The sequence below is a fragment of the Cebus imitator genome, unplaced genomic scaffold, assembly GCF_001604975.1.
Source record: "Cebus imitator isolate Cc_AM_T3 unplaced genomic scaffold, Cebus_imitator-1.0 Scaffold622, whole genome shotgun sequence".
Lineage (NCBI taxonomy): Eukaryota > Metazoa > Chordata > Mammalia > Primates > Cebidae > Cebus > Cebus imitator.
Window position 1 is genome coordinate 831,623 of NW_016107937.1, and position 23,949 is coordinate 855,571.

At 34.6% G+C, this 23,949-nt stretch overlaps 2 protein-coding genes across 2 annotated transcripts; both read right to left on the reverse strand.

Moving 5' to 3' along the window:
• Positions 1-11,809: 11,809 nt before the first annotated feature.
• On the reverse strand, positions 11,810-12,841 carry LOC108295179 (olfactory receptor 5L1-like). The gene has a single exon (XM_017517219.1). The coding sequence runs from the start codon at positions 12,839-12,841 to the stop codon at positions 11,891-11,893; it is 951 nt and encodes a 316-aa protein (XP_017372708.1). The 3' UTR covers positions 11,810-11,890.
• A 5,750-nt stretch (positions 12,842-18,591) lies between these two features.
• On the reverse strand, positions 18,592-20,577 carry LOC108295190 (olfactory receptor 5D18). Its single transcript, XM_017517230.1, has one exon. It carries the CDS (start codon positions 20,555-20,557, stop codon positions 19,616-19,618), a length of 942 nt encoding a protein of 313 aa, XP_017372719.1. The 5' UTR covers positions 20,558-20,577; the 3' UTR covers positions 18,592-19,615.
• Positions 20,578-23,949: the final 3,372 nt, after the last annotated feature.

Consider the following 23,949-nt stretch of genomic DNA (forward strand, 5'->3'; position numbering starts at 1 on the left):
TATATTTATTAGTAAATTATTGATTTTTTTTTTTTTTGAGACAGTTCTTACTCCATCATCAGGCGCCAGGCTGGAGTGCAGTGGCGCGACCTCGGCTCATTGCAACCTCTGCCTCCCAGATTCAAGCAATTCTCCTGCCTCAGCCTCCCAAGTAGCTTATTAGTGATTTTTTATAGACCTAAAAGGGTAAACATCTAAGTCTTTCTTATCCATGATGCTACTGTTGTACACTTTACTTTTACAGACTCTATAAATGCTATTCATTGGTATCTTTTCCTAAGACTCATATATTTTAGAGCGATTTAAAATAACTTTTAAATGTAGATCATTAACATAATTTCTTATGCTCTGTATTTCTTTACGTAGCTTTGAGTTTCTATCCGATATGATTTTGCTTCTTCTTGGATACCTTACTTTAACCTTCCTGGTAGCACCTACCTGCTATCAATGAATTATCTCAGTTTTTGTTAGATTAAAATTTTTTATTAATTTTAGAAAGAGATTTCCATTGTGTACATGATTCTAGGTTGACAGTTTTGTTGTTTCCCCATCAACATTTTCAATTTCTCATCTTTTCTTTCTATACTAACTTTTGTAGTTACTGCTAGGAAATCTGTTGTAATGCTTTCTTTTTAAAAATCTGTTGTTCTAAAGTAGAGATGAATCTGTGTCTCCACCACCACTAAGGGTCATTTGGCAAAGGTGGAGATATTTTGATTGTCACAACTGGAAGGAGGTACTCCTGACATCTAATGCATAGAGGCCAGGGACAGATGAGCATCCTACAATTCACAGGATAGTGCCCAACATTAACCATTTTTCAGTAAAAAAAAAAAATCTTAATAATGCTGATGTTGAAAAGCCCCTCTTGATGTGTAATGGTTCTTCCTTTCAATATTTTCTCTTTTACTTTTTTCCTTCTCCCCTTGTATGATCTCTCTCTCTCTCAATCTCTCTCTCTCTGTCTCTCATGTCCTTTGCATCAACATCGATGCAGCTAGAAGTCATCATCCTAAGTAAATTATTACAGAAAAGAAAACTAAATATTGCATGTTCTCACTCATGAGTGGAAGCTAAACATCAGGTACCCATCCATGGACATAAAGAAGGAAACAATAGACACTGGGGAATATAAGAGGGGAGAGGGAAAAGAGAGAGGGGGAGGTGTCGAAAACCTACCTATTGGGTACTATGCTCACTACCTGAGTGATACATTCAATCATAGTTCAAACAGCAGCATCAACGAATATGCCTTTGTAACAAATCTGCACACATACTCCCTGAATCTAAAATAAACGAAAAAATAAAGAATGGTGAAATCTGTGCTCCTCTAGAAATACACATATTTATTCACAAATAATTTTAATAATTGAAATAAAAAGTAAAATTCACCCCAATTAATATAATTAAAAGATGCATTTCCATTGATAATTTTACAGTTTCTCTTTCAATATTTTATAAAAATTTGTAACACATTTAAGTTGTTGAGTAGAACAATGGTAATGTTTGAGCCCAACTATGGTAATGATTTTTGTAGTGATTATTCATTGTAAATAAAAATCACATAGAACTTTATTACCAGAGGAAATAAATGGTTAACTTACCTACATTTATTAATGACAAAGTAATATACTCATATGAATCATAAGAGATACAATTCTGGAGAGTAAATGGAACTTCAATGTGAGTTCAGGGACAAAAGAAGTGATAAGAAATCTGATAATCTGTGTATTTTGAATTAATCATGTTAGACATGGGGTAACTATGGCATACAAGCTATTAAAATTAAATACTCTTTTCTGATGTAATTCTGGTTTCATGGAAAACCTGAAGGAAACAACCACAGCTTTTGCAACATTTTTATGAAAGTTAACTTAAAAGTTTAAATGTCATCTCCTTATGTTCCAAGATTATTCATATCATGTCTCTTTTTTGTATAATGATGAAATATAGCAGGAGTTTTCTGTTTTATTTACTCAATAATTATTTCCTTTTTTTTAAGTTGGCAATAATTGCGCCTCTGATAAATCTCATTGGCGACGATACAGTCACTGTGCAAAGCTAACAATTATTTCTTAAATATATACCATGCCCCTGGTCTTTGCAAATCTTAACTGTTCTCTCTGTTACACTAACCATGCAAGAGATACAGGGAGATCCTTCCTTCAGGTCTCGCATTTACTTAGTTAATTTATTGCTAAGGATATTAGACACAGAGCATATATTCATGTGTAGAGAGGATAGGACTGCAAATGTTTGAAATATGTTCCTCAGTGTCCCCACAAGAAATTATATGTAGCTATACCCATATATGTATCTAACTTTGTTACAAACATCTCACATATCCAGTAAACAAATATTATAATAGCAATAATAATACCAGTAATATCTGCTGTTCATCTCCTCTTTAGTTCTGATGTATCATATAACTTTCATCGAGGCATTCAGATTCTTAAATCTTTTCAAATACCACACTTCCCATGAAATTCTTGATTATCTTCTTCATCACACCTGATATTTCTTTCTTTTTTTTTTTTTCAATTTATTTCTGGTCAATTTTACTGTTAAGAACTATTTGAAAAGCTACATTTTCAGGGCTTTTAAGATTTAACAATTCCAGATAAGGGAGTATAGGCCTGTAAAGACATTATCAGCATGCTCTTCTTCTCTTGATGCATTATAAAAAATAAGTATGTGGACACATTTCCTTGATACATGTTGAACTTTAATTTAGTGTTATTTATTGGAAGCTACTAATTCTCATATTAATCTCAGAAAGGTATTAACTATGGTTTGCTCTGGTCTTGCTTTAATTCTAGGCTTATGCAATAGGCAGGTAAGATTTCTTTATATTTATATTTTTATATGTATATATATATGTGTGTGTGTGTGTGTGTGTGTGTGTGTGTGTATATATATATACTTTAAGTTATGGAGTACATGTGCAGATCTTGCAGGATTGTTACATAGGTACACACATGCCATGGTGGTTTACTGCCTCCATCCCCCCGTCACCTACATCAGGCATTTCTCCCAATGTTATACTTCCCCAAACTCTCCACCCTCCACTATCCCTCCCCTAGCCCCCCACCCCCCAATAGTGCCCAGTGTGTGATGTTTCCCTCCCTGTGTCCATGTGTTCTCATTGTTCAACACCCACCTATGAGTGAGAACATGTGGTGTTTGGTTTTCTGTTCTTGTGTCAGTTTGCTGAGAATGATGGTTTTTGGATTCATCATGTCCCTATAAAGGACATAAACTCATCCTTTTTCATGGCTGCATAGTATTCCATGATGTATATGTGCCATATTCTCCTTGTCCAGTCTGTTATTGATCGGCATTTGGGTTGGTTCCAAGTCTTTGCTATTGTAAACAGTGCCTCAATGAACATACCTGTGCATGTGTCTTTATAATAGAATGATTTATAATCCTTTGAGTATATACCCAGTAATGGATTGCTGGGTCAAATGGCATTTCTATTTCAAGATCCTTGAGGAATCGCCACACTATCTTCCACAATGTTTGAACTAATTTACACTCCCACCAGCAGTGTAAAAGTGTTCCTATTTCTCCACATCCTCTCCAGCATCTACTGTCTCCAAGTTCTTTAATGATTGCCTTTCTAACTGGCGTGAGATGACATCTCAATGTGGTTTTGATTTGCATTTCTCTAATGACCAGTGATATGGAGCATTTTTTCATATGTTTCTTGGCCACATAAATGTCTTATTTTGAAAAGTATCTGTTCATATCCTTCACCCACTTTTGGATGGGGTTGTTTTTTTTTGTTGTAAATCTGCTTTAGTTCTTTGTATATTCTGGATATTAGCCTTTTGTCAGATGGGTAGCTTGCAAAAAACCTTTTCCCATTCTGTTGGTTGCCAGTTCTTCCTAATGATTGCTTCTTTTTCTGTGCAGAAGCTCTTAAGTTTAACTAGATCTCATTTGTCTATTTTGGCTTTTGTTGCCATTGTTTTTGGTGTCTTAGTCATGAAGTCCTTCCCTATGCCTATGCCCTGAATTCTATTGCCTAGGTTTTCTTCTAGGGTTTGTATGGTATTAGGTCTTATGTTTAAATCTTTAATCCCTCTGGAGTTAATTTTTGTGTTAGGTGTAAGGAAGGGGTCCAGTTTCTGCTTTCTGCACATGGCTAGCCAGTTTTCCCAACAGTATTTTTTAAACAGGGAATCCTTTCCCCATTGCTTGTTTTTGTCAGGTTTGTCAAAGATCAGATGGTTGTAGATGTGTGGCATTATTTCTGAGATCTCTGTTCTGTTCCATTGATCTATATCTCTGTCTTGGTACCAGTAACATGCTGTTTTGATTACTGTAGCCTTGTAGTATAGTTTGAAGTTAAGTAGCATGATGCCTCCAGCTTTGTTCTTTTTGCTTATGATTGTCTTGGGTATGCAGGCTCTTTTTTGGATCCATACGAAGTTTAACATGCTTTTTTTCCAGTTCTGTGAATAAAGTCAATGGTAGCTTGATGGGGATAGCATTGAATCTGTAAATTACTTTGATCAGTATGGCCAATTTTACAATATTGATTCTTTTTAATCATGAGCATGGAATGTTTTTCCATCTGTTTGTGTCCTCTCTTATTTCATTGAGCAGTGGTTTGTAGTTATCCTTGAAGAGGTCCTTCGCATCTTTTGTTAGTTGAATTTCTAGGTATTTTATTCTCTTTGTAGCAATTGTGAATGGGAGTTTGTTCATGATATGACTCTCTGTCTGTTATTGGTGTATAGGTATGCTTGTGATTAATGTGCAAAAATCACCACTGATATTTCTTTAGGTCATTATATTATTTAACATTTATACTGTTCAATAGCCTCCAAATTGGTCCTTAGACCTATAAATGTATCCTCTTACATATGCCTGTCACACTGCCAGTAAAATAACTCTTTACAAAGAAATCTGCTTGTATTTGTATTTTGTTTAAATCTTTGTAAGATATCTCTTAAGACTGGGAGCGGTGGCTCATGCCTGTGATCCCAGCACTTTGGGAGGTCAAGACGGGTGGGTCAGAAGTTCAGGAGTTCAAGGCCAGCCTGGCCAAGATGGTCAAAACCCTGTATCTACTAAATATACAAAAAATAGCCAGTTGTGGTGGCAGGCACCTGTAGTCTCAGCTTCTCAGGAGGCTAAGGCAGAGAATTGCCTGAACCTGGGAGGCAGAGTTTGCAGTGAGCTGAGATCGTGCCACTGGACTCCAGCCTGAGCAACAAAGCTAGACATCATCTCAAAAANAAAAAAAAAAAAAAAAAAAAAAAAAAAAAAAAAAAAAAAAAAAAAAAAAAAAAAAAACAATCTCTTGAATGGATAGAATAGGGAGTTTTCACAGAGCTGATATAATAAAAGAGAAAGTGGACCATGGGAATACATCACTTATTCAAAAACATATACATAAATTATCTGTAAACTCAATAAATAAAAGTTAAAATTACATTCTCAATAGTTATAAATTTAATTCTGCTCATGTTTTTAAACATAATTTTTAAAACATACAAGTAAAATAATTATTAACTGTAGCAATTTGGATAATCAACTTGTAATCAAATAATCATGTAAAACATGTAAATTTCACTGAACGGCAGATTTGTGCAAATTAAAGTCTAGCAAAACAAAATAACTTATCATATCAGTCCTACCACTGGATGATTCCCTGGTGTGTAAATCTTTGTGATTTGCAATCACTTATATGTGCATATCCAAGTTCCTAAAAATGACATCCAAATCTTTCTTTAATAGACTTATTTCTCTTCACTTTTCATACAAATAAACATGATTATCAATATCAGTATATCATATGTCCTGTTTTATGTATTTGCATATTTATGCAATGTTTCATGAACTAGTCCATTGTTAAATTATCATTTATCTCATCCATACAGCAAAACACTGCTGAGTTGGGAAAACTTCCATTCTGACTCTTCTAGACCAAGTTTGGTGTTTTGGGGTACTCACAATTTCTGTGAACAGCCTGTATTTTATTTCTGCTCGAGCTGCACTGTGATGTAGCTATCTGCTTACACATTTGCATGGCTTTTTCTCCAACCAGAGTGTGAATTCCTGGAGATGACAAATAATGTATCTTTCACCTCTCTGTCCTCCTCAGATATTTCTAATGTCTATTCAAGCATACACGTAATAAATAGAAGTACATATAATAAGAACCCTTAGCCTTATTTTCTTCATCTGAAACATTTGCTCTCTGATACTCTTCATGTTAGGAGTAAGAATGTGTCCACTGTTAAAGACCAGAAATGAATCACAAGTCTTACCTTCTAGCCTACTGATTTTCATTCTGTACTATTAGGGGCTACCTTAGGCCTTATCTTGTGGTATAATCCTCACACTTTAGGTATAAGAATTAAATAATCATGAGTCGAAAAGTCTTGACAGCACCAAAACAATTCCATTTAAAATGTATGCTAATATGAACTTCATTGTTCTTTTTCCTGACAGAATTCTAGCAAAGAACATTTGCATTTGAATACATGCCATATTTAATCAATTCTTTTTTCTTTTTTTAAAATGTTTTATTTACATAGGTTTTTGGGGAACAGGTGGCATTTGGTTATATGAGTCAGTTGTTTAGTGGTGATTTGTGAGATTTTGGTGCACCCATCACTTGAGCAGTATACACTGAACCCAATTTGTAGCCTTTTATCCCTCACTGCCTTCCCACTCTTTCCCTGCCGAGTCCTCAAAGTCCATTGTATTATTCTTATGCCTTTGCATCCTCATAGCTTAGTTCCCACTTATGAGTGAGAACATACAGTATTTGGTTTTCCATTCCTGAGTTACTTCACTTAGAATAATAGTCTCCAATCCCTTTCAGGTTACTGTGAATGTCATTAATTTATTCCTTTTTGTGGCTAAGTAGTATTTCATCATATATATATATATATATATAAATATCATAAATATATCACAGTTTCTTTATCCACTCATTGCTTAATGGAAATAAACCTAAATAGTTACAGCCAATTGGTCTTCAATGAAGCAAACAAGAACTTAAAGTAGGGTAAGGGCACCCTATTCAACAAATGGTGCTGGGATAATTGGCAAGCCACATATAGCAAGATGAAACTAGCTCCTTATCTCTTACCTTATAAAAACTCAACTTAAGACGGATCAAGAACTTAAAACTCTAAGAACTGGAACCTTAAAAATTCTAGAAAATAACATCTAAGTCATCTATGATAAAATCTCTGTGACTGGATATATCTTACAACTAATAGTAAAGAAATAATTGTGTTGTTTATTTCTTGTGGACATGTCTAATGATAGTAAATCTTATAGTATGTGAACTATGAAATGGCAATGACCATAGAGAAGAAGGAAGTGTGTTGAGAAATATTTCAGAGATAGCATTTTTGTGACTTGGAAAATAAAATATGTAACCATCTATATAGTCAGGATAATCATAGCTATGTGAAGACGTAATTTAAATGTAATTAAAATCTATTGTTGTCTTTTAAAATAAATACAATTGATGAAATTTTGGCCAAAGAGTTTAGGTGGATTTACCTTAAATCACAGATAGTGACGTAGGCAAAATCTGCTATAAAAGAGGAGTTTCGTTATCTGTCTGTTGGTTTGTTGTATATGTTCTCCACCTAAATATTAATATTACTCCTTAGTGACCTAATATTAAAAACAAAGAAACAAACTTTTTTCAAAGTTAATATTTATGTTTTAAACATTTGAAGTATAAAATGTGTTTTGCTGTAGGCCAAAAATATCCAGAACTAGCTCTAAGTCCTACATTTTAAAAGATGGTTCTGCTTGGATTGCCAATAATAATAAGTGGTTCCAAAAAAGTGGAAGTTGGTAGATCAGAACAAATTTTAGAATATAGGTTAGTTTATCCCTGCAATTTATTTCCAGTGTTCTTAAGAAGATTGCTTGTTGACATGTTTAATTGATTTTTAAATTTGTCATAACTTTTTCCTCGTTATTGACTTTTCTGTTGAAGAGATTTTTAGTTTGCAATGAGTAATTGCTCATATGGTTGATTCCTTGGAGTGTGGATGTTGAAAAACATGAACTGTTATGCCAAGATATTTGTAAGGAAATCTGTAATTTGTTCCCATTAAAAGTGATGTGTAAAAATGCCCTTCCCACACTGATAATTACTGTACACAACTAGAGACATAATATAGTTTTTTCTATGTATTAATATAACAGTTACTAATGGAAGAGAGGTAGTATATGTTACTCTCTTGCACAGTGTTAACGAATCTGTCAGAAAAAATCTTGTATTTTAAAAATTAAACTGAATTATAAAACCATTTAGCCATACTCTTTATTAAAGAAGTTAAGGTATCAACTGTGAAATATTACTCAGGCCATGGCTGAAAGGCTTAATATTCTTAGCATTTCAATTCTAAAAATGTAATTTAGTGAGTAATGTATATATGTTAATAGATACATTACTATTAATAATAGAATAATTAATTCTATTAATTTAATAGAATAAATAATAATTACATTATTCTATAGAATAATGTAATAATAGAATATTAAATACATATAGGGAAAAAAGCACTCTCAATAAATGATGTTGCAAACATTGCTATATAGTTTGACAATGGAAGCTGGACATTTATTTTGTAAGCATCCATTCATTCAACAAACGTGTACAAAGCAAATAAAACCAAATAAATTTAAGACATCAAATCATATAAAGTTGAGACAAAATATGTAATGGATATATTTTAGGATATATTTAAGATTTATTTTTACTGCATTTATTAAGTTGCCTAAAATATGAATATAAAAATGTGAAAATATAAACTATTTGTTAAAAAGTTTTTCTGCTATATAAAATTAAATGACATTACCAAATTACTATTTTTTTGAAAATTTTATCCTTTGGTTGCTAATAATTTTAAAATTTGGAATATCTTATAAATCATTATGGAAAACATTAACATCCAGTGGAAGTAAGAGAAAATAATAGAACAGAAACCTCACAGAAAATAGTTAAAAATATCATTGAAAATTAGATACTTACATTTTACAAACCCCTCTGTTTCTTTCTTTTCTGTCCCTAATTTTCTGATTGGAGCACAAATAAATCTACTGTCATATAACTCAGCATTAGGATATTTTCGAAAGCCAAGCCTGTCCAAAATGTATTATTACAGAGATAAAGTTTATTTACACAACTGTCTGGATGATTTATTCATTTTTAACATATTTCACTGGATGCAAAACATGGATAGAGAAGTGAACTTAAATGTCAGGTCAACAACCTGTGGTTCAGTCACTTACACCCCTTCCCTCATTCTGAATCACCCTTTCCATTCTAGCAGGCCAACAAGGTCACCAACTGCTAAGACAGCTTATTATTGATAACTGACATTCCCTTTGAAACAAGCTGCCCAGTAGAGTCTTTATCTTACTTACCATTACTAAAAATAGCCAGGAAAAATATAGGCCTCCTTACTATATAGAAATTGTGAGAAAAGTATTATATTCAGCATGTGATTTGGCATCATGAAAATTTGTTCCCTAGATCTTAAAGGGTGACCACCACCTTCTGTTGCATTTGCCTTACAAATATTGACAAGAATCAATTGCATTTGTAATTAATATAAAAAGATGAAAACTGAGAATCCTGACTTTTACTGAAGTGTTCAGGTATAGAAAGATGTACACACTCTTGATAATATGAGAAGAGAATTTTCCTTGAACCCTTTGCATTGTCAGCTGCGAGTCCCTCAGAAGCTGTGTTTGTTGAACCTAGCGTCATCTTCATGTCCACTCTCCTAGTCCTTACACTGTGCTCCTGCTAGTGGGGCTTGCAGGCTGCATCCCCCAGATGTCCTTTCTGACTGCCTTCCTTTTAGATTCTCCCAAAGAAAGTAAGAGGGTAAAGGAGTGGAGGGGGAGAAGGAAATATGGGAAGGAAATGGAAAAGAGAGAAGAAGAAACTCTGTTCTTGATTTTCCAATTTCTGTTAGTGTGCCTTTAGCCACAATGGATACTTGCTGTATTCCAGCTTTCCATGATAAATTCTCCAGAGGCGGGAGCAGCCGTCTAGCACAGGCTTCTTTGGACCAAGTTTGAGCATGCCACAGGACACTGGATATCAGCTGAATCCTAACCCAGTCTCAGAGGCCCAGGCACACTGAGAGTTATGTCTCTTCCTTAAGGGGTTAACCACTGACTGAGCTGCTTCCACAAAGCTCTGAGGTTCTGTGAACAATGTTTCTTCCCTGTCGTCCTCCAATATCAAGAGCAATAGCTGCTTCCTGAAGTCAACAATCTTTAAATACTGTAATAGAGTATCACCTCTGTGCTCTTTTGTGTCTCTAAATGTCGCTAACATTTCATAAATTACATCTTGCAGAGCATTTGTTTTCCTAAGTGGATCCTGACTGCTAAACACTCGTGACAATGTGGACCAACTCACAGTTCTTGAAGGTTCTCCAAGTGCTCTAAATCTGCATATTAATCCCAATATGCATACCATAAATTCACCAGCATCTACTTATCCATACATTTAATAAAAATGAAAAATTTTTTTAAAACTCCTCATATGCCACTGATGATGAAATAGATAAAAAGTTATATAAACCCCAAGCCTCAATGACTTCATTTAGATACACAGTGAGTCTCTTCCTGATGTCAGTAAGTACACAAACATTGTGAACTTTTAATCTCAATAAAAGTCCATGAGGTTAAAAGTACTATCCAATATTAGAATGAAGGAAATCAAGGACTGAAAAAGTTAAATTAACTGACAAATTAAAAAGCCAGGGTCAAAACACCAATCTCGGTTTTGAAAAACTCAAACTTATTGCTTTTCTAATATTATTACAGACACAAAGAGAGAAGTTTAAACAAGTAAATACAATGAGAAAATTGACATAAATCATAAGGGTGTCACAAAGAAAGCATCAATGGTGCATATAATTCAATACAGAATTAAGAAAAGAATAAATTTAAAAAAGAATAAAGTAAAAGGCAGTTAAGCAAAACAAAAAACACATGCAAAGAACATGAACAGAGGTTAAAAATCATCTTATAAGTATCAGTAAGCATCTCTACCTCAATGGATTTTAGGGTTAGCATGATGATAAGCAGTAAAAATAAAGTGAGAGAAGAGGGTTAATTTAGAAAGGCTGTGATTCATAATAATTGTTCTAAATTATTACCTATACATGTTTATTGTGTGTGTGTGTGCATGTGTGTGTGTGTGTGTGTGTGTGTGTAATGGTGTAACGTAGATAGAAATACTAATTATGTTCCAGGAATTATTTTAAGCTCCTTGTACATGATTCCAGCTTCTTTAATACAATTTCCCTAGAGTCCTGTGAAATTATTATTTTGGTCATCTATCAGATGACATAGTACCCAAAGTTCCAATGACATTGGACAATGCAATAGCAGCAACACAATAATAAAGAACAAAACAAAATAAACAGGAAGCAGAAAAAATAAAAAATTGACAAATATACATATGTATAGATATACGGAATTCTCATTCTGTACACACTTTGATGATGGTGTGTCATTATAAATAATGGAAATTTAATTTTAAAAAGAATCATAGTTTTCATAATGGATACAGAAATAAAGTATAACTCCTCTGCATTCTTCACTAGGCTTCTGAAGGTTTTACAAGAAACTAAATGTGTGTATTTTAATCATACTGTTGCTCATATTCACTTAAAGCTATACAAATTTATTTTAAAGAAATTGGCTGCAAATTTTGAAATATGTTTAATCCCATTCCTTTAAATTTAAGAGACACAAAGATGAGTGAATAAAAAAAGACTCACTCATAGCTACTGAGTTCTTTCTCTTCACCCCAACACTATACCACTCCTGTGAACCATCACCTGCCACAACTTGGGGATCCTGAATTGTGCTAATAAAATCTTCCCTGGAAGTAGATTTTGAAGCTCATCACTTTTTTGAGAGCTTCTTTCACATCTGTATTCCTCAGGCTGTAGATCAGGGGGTTCAGCATGGGAATCACAACCGTGTAGAACACGGTGGCCACTTTGTCAGCATCTCCATGGTTGCCTGAGCTGGGCCTGCAATAAACAGAAAGGAGTGTTCCATGGAAGACAGTGATGGCTGTGAGGTGGGAGGCACAGGTGGAGAAGGCTTTGCGCCTGCCCTCTGCAGAGCGCATCTTCAGGATGGTAGTGAGAATTAGTAGATAGGAGGTGAGGACGATCACAATAGTAACACTCTCATTGAAAGTGGCCACCAGGAACAACAGCACCTCATGCACACCAACATCAGAGCAAACAAGACTTAAGAGAGGAGGTAGATCACAGAAGAAGTGGTTAATGACATTGGATCTATAGAAGGGGATCCTAAGAGCTAAGCACAAGTGAATCAGAGAACACACCATCCCACAGAAGTAGCAGAAAGATACCAGCTCTACACACAGCTTCTGAGACATGGTGATCATGTACAGCAGGGGATTACAGATGGCCACAAAGCGGTCATAGGCCATCACAGCCAGCAGGAAGGCCTCAGTGACCCCACAAGTGCAAAACAAGTAGAATTGTACCATGCACCCCAGGAAGGAGATGGCTTTGTCTTTGTTAAAGATATTAGCCAACATCTTCGGCACAATTATTGAGGAGTAGCAGAAATCCACAAAGGACAAGTGGCTGAGGAAAAAGTACATGGGGGTGTGGAGCCGAGAGCTGACCTGAATCAGTGCAATCATGCCCAGGTTGGCTAACACCGTGACTCCATAGATGAGCACAAACAGCAGGAAGAGGCAAACTCTTAACTCTGGGTCATCTGATAGTCCAAAGAGAATGAACTCTGCCACGGTGGTGCAGTTTTCTTTGCCCATGTCTCCAATTTATGCGGGATTAAAGGAGAGCAAAGCCAAAAAATATCCTCCATTATATAGTCTAAAATTTAGTTTTGGCTCTATCCTGTAAAAAGATTATCAGAAGAAGTAGAATAGTTAATTTTATCAACGACGAGTAAAACTTTGGTGAAATTTTTTAAAGTTCTGTTATTGTATAACACAAATACATAAAACTCGCAGTTTAATTCAAAGATCAAACAAAAACATTAGCAGTTATAAAACCTTATAGAATTCTTTTAATTAATCTTTCACGGTTGAGAGCTTGGCGCTGAATTATTAGTAAAGAGGTAAAGTTGTTTAATTTGCCTTATTATCTTATCAAATTCAAATTTCATTTGCCCAGCAGACTCCAAATATTGAGATCCTAGAAAATAATGTTTAGAATATATGGCACCCCTCTCTGAATTTTCCACTACATTGATGAGAGATATAGTTAATTAAGATGTTAACTCACAAGTGTTCATATTGTATTGAGATATTTTAGATAAAGAAACTCATTTTATAATGTGTATTATCATTTTCTCTATAAAATTAACATGGTGATTTGGTTAGTTACACTCTTCAATGTTGGCCATGATTCAGGAAATTGGCACACTTGAGCACAACGTACAGTAACTATGACCCTTCAATCTTAATACATTTATTTGTTAAACACATTTAGTGTTTTCAATCTGTTTGAAGAACTGATCAAAGATGTGCATAGAAAATTATTAAGAAAATTCCCACTGCTTCATTGAAGCAATGTGGAATATTAAAAGTTAGACATAAACATAAAATAAGAGAAATATGGTTGCAATTGTATTTTATATAATGGAAAAGCATGCAGTTACAAAAATGATAATTTTGTATCAATTTAATTATATAAAAACAGACTGTGATAAGTAATAAAATAGAAAGTTATAATACTGCAAAATTGCACATAAAGAATATTATACATATTATAGTAATGTATAATATAAATAAATGCATTTATTCTACACACACATAAGTTTCATCATATATTTAATCCTTAAAACATTCATGAACATAAATATTTATTTTAAAAATGTATGTAGTTGTCTGAATTCTCACAAAACACCATTATGATGGAATGAAATGAGGAAAAAGAATGAAAATTTTTTAAAATAGGGACACACGCTTTCCGAATCCTTGACATACAGCAAGTGTAAAGTGAGGGTGAGAAGCCTCACATTCTCTCTCCCTGACCATTGATAGATACATACATCATTGCAGAGGCACCAACTGAGCACTCCAGGAAGAAAAGAATCTGGACTAGAGACCAACACAGCCAGGTATTTTTCCAATCTTCTACTGACTTCAGATATACAAGAGACATATTACTAAATGCCAGATTGAAAATAAATCAAATGTTCTGATAATATGGTTTTCTCTCTTAAAATGACCAGGAGAAGTAAGTCACAAATCTTTTCCCAAGTTCAAACTAGTAAATACTTTTGAAAATCCTTTCTTGTTTTCAAATTTAAAGAAAAAAATCTAGCTGCTAATTGCCCATAAAGCAATGTTTCTTTGTCAGGAGTGACTTGAGTCCCAGTGGCATATTTTTCAATGTCTGGAGACATTTTTGCTTATTACAAGAGGAAGAGGGTGCTACTGACATCTAGTGAGAACACAGCTAAACAATCTACAAAGCACATGAGGGTCCCTGCCTGCAGCACACACAACAAAACATTATCTGGACCAAAATTTTAATGGTTCCTTCGTTGAGAAACCTGCCATAGAGAGACATCTCAAAGTTCTTGGCACAAAGACAAAATAATTCCTCTTCTTTCTGCTTCAGAGGTGGTTCTCATATCCATGTCCCTCCATGAACAGTCCTGTGGGCCTCTCACTGCCACCCTCAGCACCAAGGTGGCTGTTGGGAAAGTCTCCATGCAGTCTTTGCCAGGTTGCATGGAAAGAGTTAGTGTTAATAGATGGGAAAGGGGGATGAATAGAGAAAACCAGTGCTTATGCCAATTCGTTCACACTGCTTTTCATCTCACACTACTTGTTATAAGATGTTTGGTTCCGCAGATTAAATAATTCCCACTTCCCATCAAAGTTGTCCCTTAATACACAACAAGAAAAATATTGTCATCAAGGAATGTTCAAAACATGGTATTTAAAAAAATATTATCTGATTAAGAGAGGATTAAAACACAGATTTTAAAAATTATCTAATACGATTACTATCCTTTTGAATTCCCCCTTCTGCAGTGTATAAGTTACCTCCATGATGAAAAAACATCAGACTTCCAGCTTCCAGAAAATATAGTTTATGCTCATTCTCAAAAATACAAAATGTAGTTCAGCTAACCAATCTATTGAGCAGACGTTGCTTTTCCTATTTCTAAAGATGCTATGATGGAAATGTTATGTGTTTTTATGTGTGTGCACATGTGTGTGTGTGTGTGTGTGTGTGTGCGTGCTGGGGCTTATGTTTTATGTGTGTCCTGTCTGTGTCCCTGGGGCTTATGTTTCATAATCTTCCCTAAACAATCATTGATCTCTGTAGGATACCACTACGTATCAAGGAAACCATCGTACCCTGAGAGTCCAAAAATTATTGACCACTATGGAATATAAATAGAGTGAGAGAAAATTCAACTTATTACACATTTTTGTAATCTAACGCAATTACATTCAGAGTTCATGTAAATTGCAGAACATTGTATGCCACATGCAAGCACTGCCACTGTGAGGCAGTACTCACATTACTATTTATGAAATTTTATTAATAGGTCTTACAAACTTTGTATTATACATAAAAGCTCCTACCTAAAGGGCATAGAATCTGAAACGATACCAAAGATCCTCCAAATATCAGAAAGGGGTGGGGATAATGAATCTCTTTTACTAAGAATACTAATAATTGCTTACATTTACTGAGTACTTCTCATGTGCCAGATACTATTCTAAATACAATTTTATTAACACATTTTATCTTCACAGAAGTGATTGACAACAGTACTGTTGTTATTTCCCATTAAAAATGAGATTCTGGAGGCACAGCAAGTGTAACTCACCCAAAGTCACACACAGAGTCCCTGCTAGAGACAGGCCAAGTGTGGTTTTTTGGTTTGTGCCATCTGTGCAACTTAAGGAAGAACAGAGCTCCAGAGTGGTACTGGGGGTGCAGACTCCCTGTTCAATGCTGGTGGTCACTAAATGGAAATATCTCAAGGATATCTCCAAGCTCCACTTCCTTCTTGACTAATACAGCAATGTCGACCTGAATGAGCAGTCTTCAAATCACAGTCTATGTGCCCCAAGAGAAACCAACATTTCAATAATTCCATTGATGTAATCAGTTATAATCTATATGTGTTTTCCAAAACTGATCTGAGAATTCTCTGGATTCCAGGAGACTTTCTGGGTCTCCTTTTCACCTAGCATTCTCACAACCTCTTTTCTCTCACTCTTTTAAAAAGCATGGAATTTCTCTAATCCATTCGTATCTTACCACGTGCATCACTCTGATGAGAAAAACAAAAGGAAACATCCAAATCCTAAACTTGAAATGTTATCCATGAGGGCTGAAGTTGTCTTTAATTGACACTTCAAACCCATAGCATGACCTGTTTCTCTAAGTTGTCTGTAAATTTCTTTTTATCGAAAAGAATTGCAGTTGACATGTATTCTAGCCAATATAACCTTGGCCAGCTGTGGTGGCTAGTGCCTCTGCTCCAAGCACATTGGGAGGGGGCCAAGGTGGACAGATTGCTTGATCACAGGAGTTACAGACCACCTTGGGTATCATGGAAAAACACTGTCTCTACAAAAATACAAAAGTTAGCCAGGTGGATGGTGTGCACCTATATTCCCAACTACTTGAGAGTCTGAGATGGAAGGATCATTTGACCCCAGGCGTTCCAGGCTGCAGTGAGTTGTGTTTGCACCACTGCACTCCATCCTGGTTGACAAAGAGAGAACATGTCTCAAAAAAAAAAAAAAATATATATATATATATATATGTATATATATATATATAAAATTTACCTATTGGCTACTGAATATGGGTTTATACATAATATACACATATATAGTACACTATATGTACTTAGATACATAATAGAATGATGAAAACATTGGTTTAATACCTATTCATTTTGCTCTTAGTATAATGCCAAGCTATTGTCAAAAAATGCATCTCTCTTGAAGATGAGAGTCATGATAGAAAGCTGAAAATGCATCTATAAAGAACATCATTACCAATGATGCCTTATGTGGTATAGGCAACCCACTCACAAGAAAGCTGCATAGCTTATCTATCTTAGGCTTAAAAGGGTGGGAGGTGTTTTTTAAAAGTTGATTTAAATTTAAAATAGTTGTGATTAATTTCACGGTCACTATCCATAAATTGTATAATATAAATGTGAAGTACTAAGTTTTTGATGACATGTACTTCAACCACATAAGATGCCATCTGAATAAAACATTGTATCAACAAATATTAATAAAATCAACAATTTTAAATTTAAAACAATTTTATTATTTTAAAATGTTTCCTTAGTGTGGAATAATATAAGATGGTGAATTATTACATAATAACACTTTGGGAAGATTTATCTTTTTCTTTTTTTTATTGCATTTTAGGTTTTGGGGTACATGTGAATAACATGCAAGATTGTTGCATAGGTACACACATGGCAGTGTGATTTGCTGCCTTCCTCCCCATCACCTATATCTGGCATTTTTCCCCAAGCTATCTCTCCCCAACTCCCCATCCCCCCATCCCTCCCCTACTTCCCCCTGACAGACCTGGTTTTTGGTAGCCTTCTCAGAATTTGAGAAAGTGAGTGACTCTAATGACTGCATAACAAACCACTCCAAAACCTATTGGCTGAACACAGCAACCTCTTATTGCTTGTGACTCTATTGCATGGGTCATGCAGGTGGTTCTGCTGATCCGTCCCTGGCATGGCTGATCTTGGCTTGTCTTGCTTGTGTGTATGCTATCAGCTGGCAAGTGCGGTCATCTAACAGGGCTTCACACTCAAGTCTGCTAGGTTGGCAGAGAACATCCCTTGTGATGGGCACATGGGTTAATTTTCCTCATTATAAATATGTTATTTTATGCTTGTTCACATGGCAGCTTTTCAGAATTTCAAAAGATAGTGAAATTTAGGATGCAATGTAATATTAAAACAATGTCCCAACTTTTGAGAAAATTTAAAACTGTGTAAGTACCAGATGTATATGAAGAATAAATTTTTGAATCCCTCGAGATACAGATATCAAGAGAAAAAGTGTTCCTTCCTCAGGCATTCATTATCTAAAACGCTGTTCCTTACATTTAAAAAAATGTTTTCATATACAAGGATTATTTAGTTGATTTTTTATCAAATAATAAATATAAATCACTATAATTATCATAACTTTAATAATCACCATAAGGCTAAAATAATATGAACATTTTAAATAAGTTTAAGAAGTTTACATAAAATTTTTCCTGATATTATTTTTTCTTCCATAACAAAGCACCTAGAAATTTAATTCTTCCACCATATTGCTGATTTAGTTTGGACTGTATCTTGACACATTGAAAAGGAGAAGGGTATGCAAATTATTCAAATGAAAATGAGTTATTAAGACAAAGATAGCATTTTTAATTCGCTGTGTTAAATAGGTCTTGATATTAATGATTACCTGATTTTTATTTTATTTTGATTAAGTTATGCAGCCGATTAGCTTTCAACACTAAAGACTACTCCAACTACCTTGAATTGAGGATTCAGAGATTATTTCCATGCTTATCATAAAAGAAAAAAAGTCATAATGGATTGATACTGTTTGTGATGTCTAACAGTGTGACATACATGTTGGGCAGGTGTTTGTCATCCCTAATTTGGTACATAAGATTTTCTAAGATCTGATCCATTATTTCTCAGCTTCTGGAAAAGTCTATTTTAGTTTATTAGACTATCTCACTAGAGCTCCTTTAAAAACACAGTCAGGATATAGCCCATATGTATTAAAATTTCCATTCATGTCGAGTACCTATATACATAACACAGCAGACACACATTCTGTTATGTTAGCTCAATAAAATACATACTAGATCTTTGATCTTTGACTGTGTATTGCATTCTTATCTCCTTAGTTTCACTCACATTGTTTTCTCCCAAATAAAACCCTTTTCTCACTGAAATGTGTCTCCTAAACTCTGCCCATATCCTTTTCAAAAGCCAGTTTCAAACAATACCTATTTCATTAAGACATCCTTCTAAAATTCCTAAATGGATTTGAACTTTCTCTTCTCTCAAACTCTCTTTGGTACTTATCAATTTTTGCCTTATACAATAGCCACTTCTTCATTGTCCTATTATCAACACAGCTTTGCATCCTTGAGGACGAGGACTATCTCTTCTTTAACATATTTTGCACATTTATAAAAGAAATTCATACGTTTATTGAGCACTTAGTTTATTCCTGGTATTTTATAAGAAAGGGATATAGAATTAATAATGTTCATGGACTTACACAAGGTGTTCATTATATTTTAACCTTTCACAATCAAACTATGATCTAACCCACGTTATACTAATTTCATAAATGAAATAGCAACGATTAGAGAGACTATTGTTGTTTCTCAGAAGGTAAGAGGCAGAGTTAAGTTTAGTCTGTTGAAAACAAAATCCATTTCGTTCAGTTGAACAACCTTAACTCTATGTATTTGTAAAGATAGATTTAAGATCAGTAAATATGGACACACTATTTATATATGTGACAAACTCCACTGAAGTAACAGGCTCAACAAGAGAAGACTTTGGTGTCCAGTATCTTGGTGACTGTATCCTTGACATCTTTATTTCTCAAACTGTAGATCAGTGGATTCAACATAGGGATCACCACTGTGTAAAACACAGAGGCCACTTTGACTGTGTGCCTGGAGTTTTTGGAGTCGGGCACACAGTAGAGGAAGAGGATGGTGCCATGGAAGATGGTGATGGCGGTCAGGTGGGAGGCACAGGTGGAAAAGGCTTTGCAGTGCCCACTATAACGCATCTTGAGGATGGTTACAACGATGAACACATAAGATGTGAGAATGATGAGTAGTGTGCTGACTTCATTAAAGGTGGCAAAAAAGAAAAGCAGCCACTGGTTGAGGGAAGTATTAGAGCAAGAGAGTGATATCAGGGAAGATAACTCACAGAAGAAGTGATTGATTGTGTTGAAACCATGAAAAGATAACTTTAAAGCAGAGCACGTCAGTATCACAGAACATGTGATTCCCCAGGCATAGGATCCCACAACCAGCACCACACAGAGTTTCTGGGACATGGCAACTGTGTAGACCAGAGGGTTGCAAATGACCACGAAACGATCATAGGCCATCACAGCTAATAAAAAGGATTCAGTGACCACAAAGGTACAGAAGAAAAAGAATTGTATTACACATTCTAAAAATGAAATGGTTCTGTCTTTGACAATGAGGCTCACCAACATCTTGGGAGCAATGATGGAGGAATAGCAGAAATCCACAAAGGAGAGGTGGCTGAGGAAAAAGTACATGGGGGTGTGCAGCTTGGGGTTGATTCTGATGATCACAATCAACCCAATATTCCCTACCACAGTCACACTGTAGATGGCCAGAAAAACCAGAAAGAGTGGGACTTGCAGTTCTGGGTAATCTGAGAAGCCCAAGAGGGTAAACGTGGTCCCACTTGTATTTCTATCTGCCAGTAACATCATTTCTCAGAATATGAAAGTTAGTTCTGAAAACAAAAATGTTAAGGAGAGTAAGAAAATAAGAAACGTGGTTGAGTACCTTTACGGATCCTGAAGGATGAAGCAAAATATATCTTTCAGAATCTATGATTTTATTGTTCAAGATTTATTAAATATCTAAAATGTAAAATATATTTAATGTGTTCTAATTTCTTTAGAAAAATATAATTGAGTAAAATATTAAGTTACTAACTATAATTTTTAACATTTATAAGTATAGGAAAAAGAGATTAGATATTTTTGATTACTCTAAATCAAATATTTCAGGCCTCTTTGAGCATTATAAATTTATAAAACATAATCCTAACATAATATGATGCTCTCTTATAGTTACTGATTACAAGATTATGTACACCTTGTAATCAGTAATACGAATCAAAATTTTATAAACAAATTAGTTTTCACACCCTATGTTTATACAATGGCATTAACTATCAATAGCCCTAACACTTAACATTTGTGCCTTTATTGTTAATTCCATATAGCACTTTAATCTTTGTCTGACCCAGAAAACCTGACTTCAAAATACAACTTAACTAATTGTTTCAGAGAATATGCTCCTCAACTCAGGCTGTGCTAATTATCAGTCTTTCCTCATTGTTTGAGAAATAATAAAATTTGAATAGGCAACACAGATAACCTAGTTCATTCTTTATTCTAGCGGTGACAAAGTAGAAGCCAGAGAAACTTTGAATTTCCTATAGATGTGCGTATGAAGACCAATCTACCCATTGATGACTAGAGTTCCAATCCTCAGACTCCTAGCCATGTATACTTTACCCGCACCAAACTACTCCATTATCTAGGTCTAGATCCTAACATATTCCCTTCATTAATAAGTGTACTTTCAATTAGTAAGCAAACTACAGACTCATAGTCCAATGACAGTTACTGCCACAAAGATATATTAGAAAGTAGCATCAAGATAAAACACATGAGAAAGGGATTTAGGAAAATCTTTTCACCCAGAACTAACTATTGTAAGAGTCTGACTTGCAAACTTCCTTTTTCTCCAATTTCTTCCAGGTCCTCCCTGTCTCCATCTCTACTTCTCTTCTCTCCCTTCAGGACGCATGTATATTCATTGTGTCCAACTATTACCTATGAAGGAGGACTAAAATCTTGAGGAAGTACTGCAACATGAAGACAGTTCATGAGAAAACAGAAAACAATAGTAGGAAGGAATCATTATATTGCTCTAATTACTGTCCAACACCTCTGAGATCCCATTATATCTATAATGTCTTTCTCTATTATAATAGACATTATCACTATTCACATAATCCAAGAAAGCTTTTAGACAGCTCATCAAAAAAGATGTTAGGTTACATGCAAGACCAAGATATTCAAGGGCCCTCTCTTCTTATACTCATGAGTTTGTACATTAATGACACCTCAAAAGACAACTCATCGCAAACCAAGATACTCTAATTAGGATTTTTTTTTTCTGTTTTCTTTCATTTTTGTTTTGTTTTGTTTTGTTTATTGAGACAGAGTCTTGCTCTGTTGCCCATGCTGAAGTACAGTGGCATGATCTTGGCTCACTATAACCTCTGCCTCCGGGGTTCAAGTGATTCTCCTGCCTCAGCCTCCTGAGTAGCTGAGATTACATGTGTGAGCCACCACTTCTGACCAGAACATTTTTTCTTAATACTGCGTTTTATTTATCTAAGACATTTAAATATTTATTTTAAATTAATGTTACACTTTATATAATGGCCTTTGTGTTCCAAATGAAACTATTAAGTAGCTAATAAAAGTTTCCATATTTGAATCCAGGAAATAGGACAGATGAAATCTTCTTACCTGTAACTACTTTCCATTCAAATTTAACTATTATTTTTGCTTTTAGGACTGACATGTGTTTCCTGTTATATAATCTTAATTACACCGGTGACTTCTATTTTTTTTTCACTAGAGAGTCTATGTTCATTTCAATTTACTTAAATATTTTCTCTTCTACCTTGACTTTTCCTCCAAAACTTAACAGAAGCAAGGCAATGGGCATTCCCAATATTCTCAAGGCTCTTCTATTTCCCCATCCCAGGTACAAGTTTTTCATGGGGCTGTGGTTCAGGAGTCAGACCTTCTGAAAAAACCTTTGCAGAAAGAGAGCATTTTCTGTTCTTCTCACATTCACATATATTTTTCAAGACCTCTTGAGTCCTAAGGGTGCATTCTCCTCCTCCTAAGTTGCTATATAGATTGAAATTAATATAAATCTGTCTTTAGAATCTTAATGCAAACCTGCTGATGACAAAGGTAGGATGTTTCCAGGCTGAGAATGACACAGGCATTCTTATATCTAAGATACAAGATATCTTATATCTACAGTTACAACATAGGAGACATGAACCCTAGGGACTATCTATTGCCTCAGTCCCCTGAGGCCACAAAAAAGACAATTAAAATTAATCATCTTCTGATGTAATTCTAATATATTAGAAAACCTGCAGCCAACTATAATAGCATTAGGAACACTTCATATAAAACAATTTATGTTTGAAAGTCATCTTCTTCAGCCCTCTGATCACTTCCAGATATGTCTGCAATTATAAGAACATGTGTAATTTTAAGATCATTGGTATCTGATACTGATTCACTGACTACTATTTGCCAGGCATAATCCTCTTCCTCCACATCACACACGGAGACCATATTGAAAAATATGAAGATCTAGATTTCAGGTCATCCTGACTTATTTAGAAATATTACAAAGTAAATATTCAATTGGATGAATATTCAATTGGATGAATATTATCATCCCTGTTGAATCTCTGTCCTAGTCATTACTCCTTTTCCCTGCTGTCTTCTCCAGCTATTCTGACCTTCTGTAATTTGTTCAAAAAATAGCACACTCCTTCCTTTAGATTATTCTACTGGAGTTTTCTCTGCCTGGAATTCCCTTACTTTTTGGCTCAAATGTAAAATTTTTGGTTAAACCTTCTGTGAATACACTATTATAATTTAAGAGTCCCCTCACTACCCAAATTTATTGTTTAAAATACTTAACATGGTTAAAACATATTTTTAATCATTATGTATTTTTTATATTATGGTACATCCTCACTTAACATCATCAGTGGGATTTTGGAAATTGTGACTTTAAGTAAAATAATATATAATAAAACTATTTTTCTCAACAATGTTATAACAAAATAAGGTGGAATGAAATGACATTATTTGAGAATCAACTGTAGGTTGTTTTGTTTAAAGCCATACTTTCCCAGAACTTACTGATGATGTTAAGTGAAACATGACTATATATTCTTGTTTGTTCCTCCTAGAAAAATGTTCCAGGAAAGCAGGGATTTTTCATTTTTACATTTTTTTTACTGACATGTTCCATGCTCTTA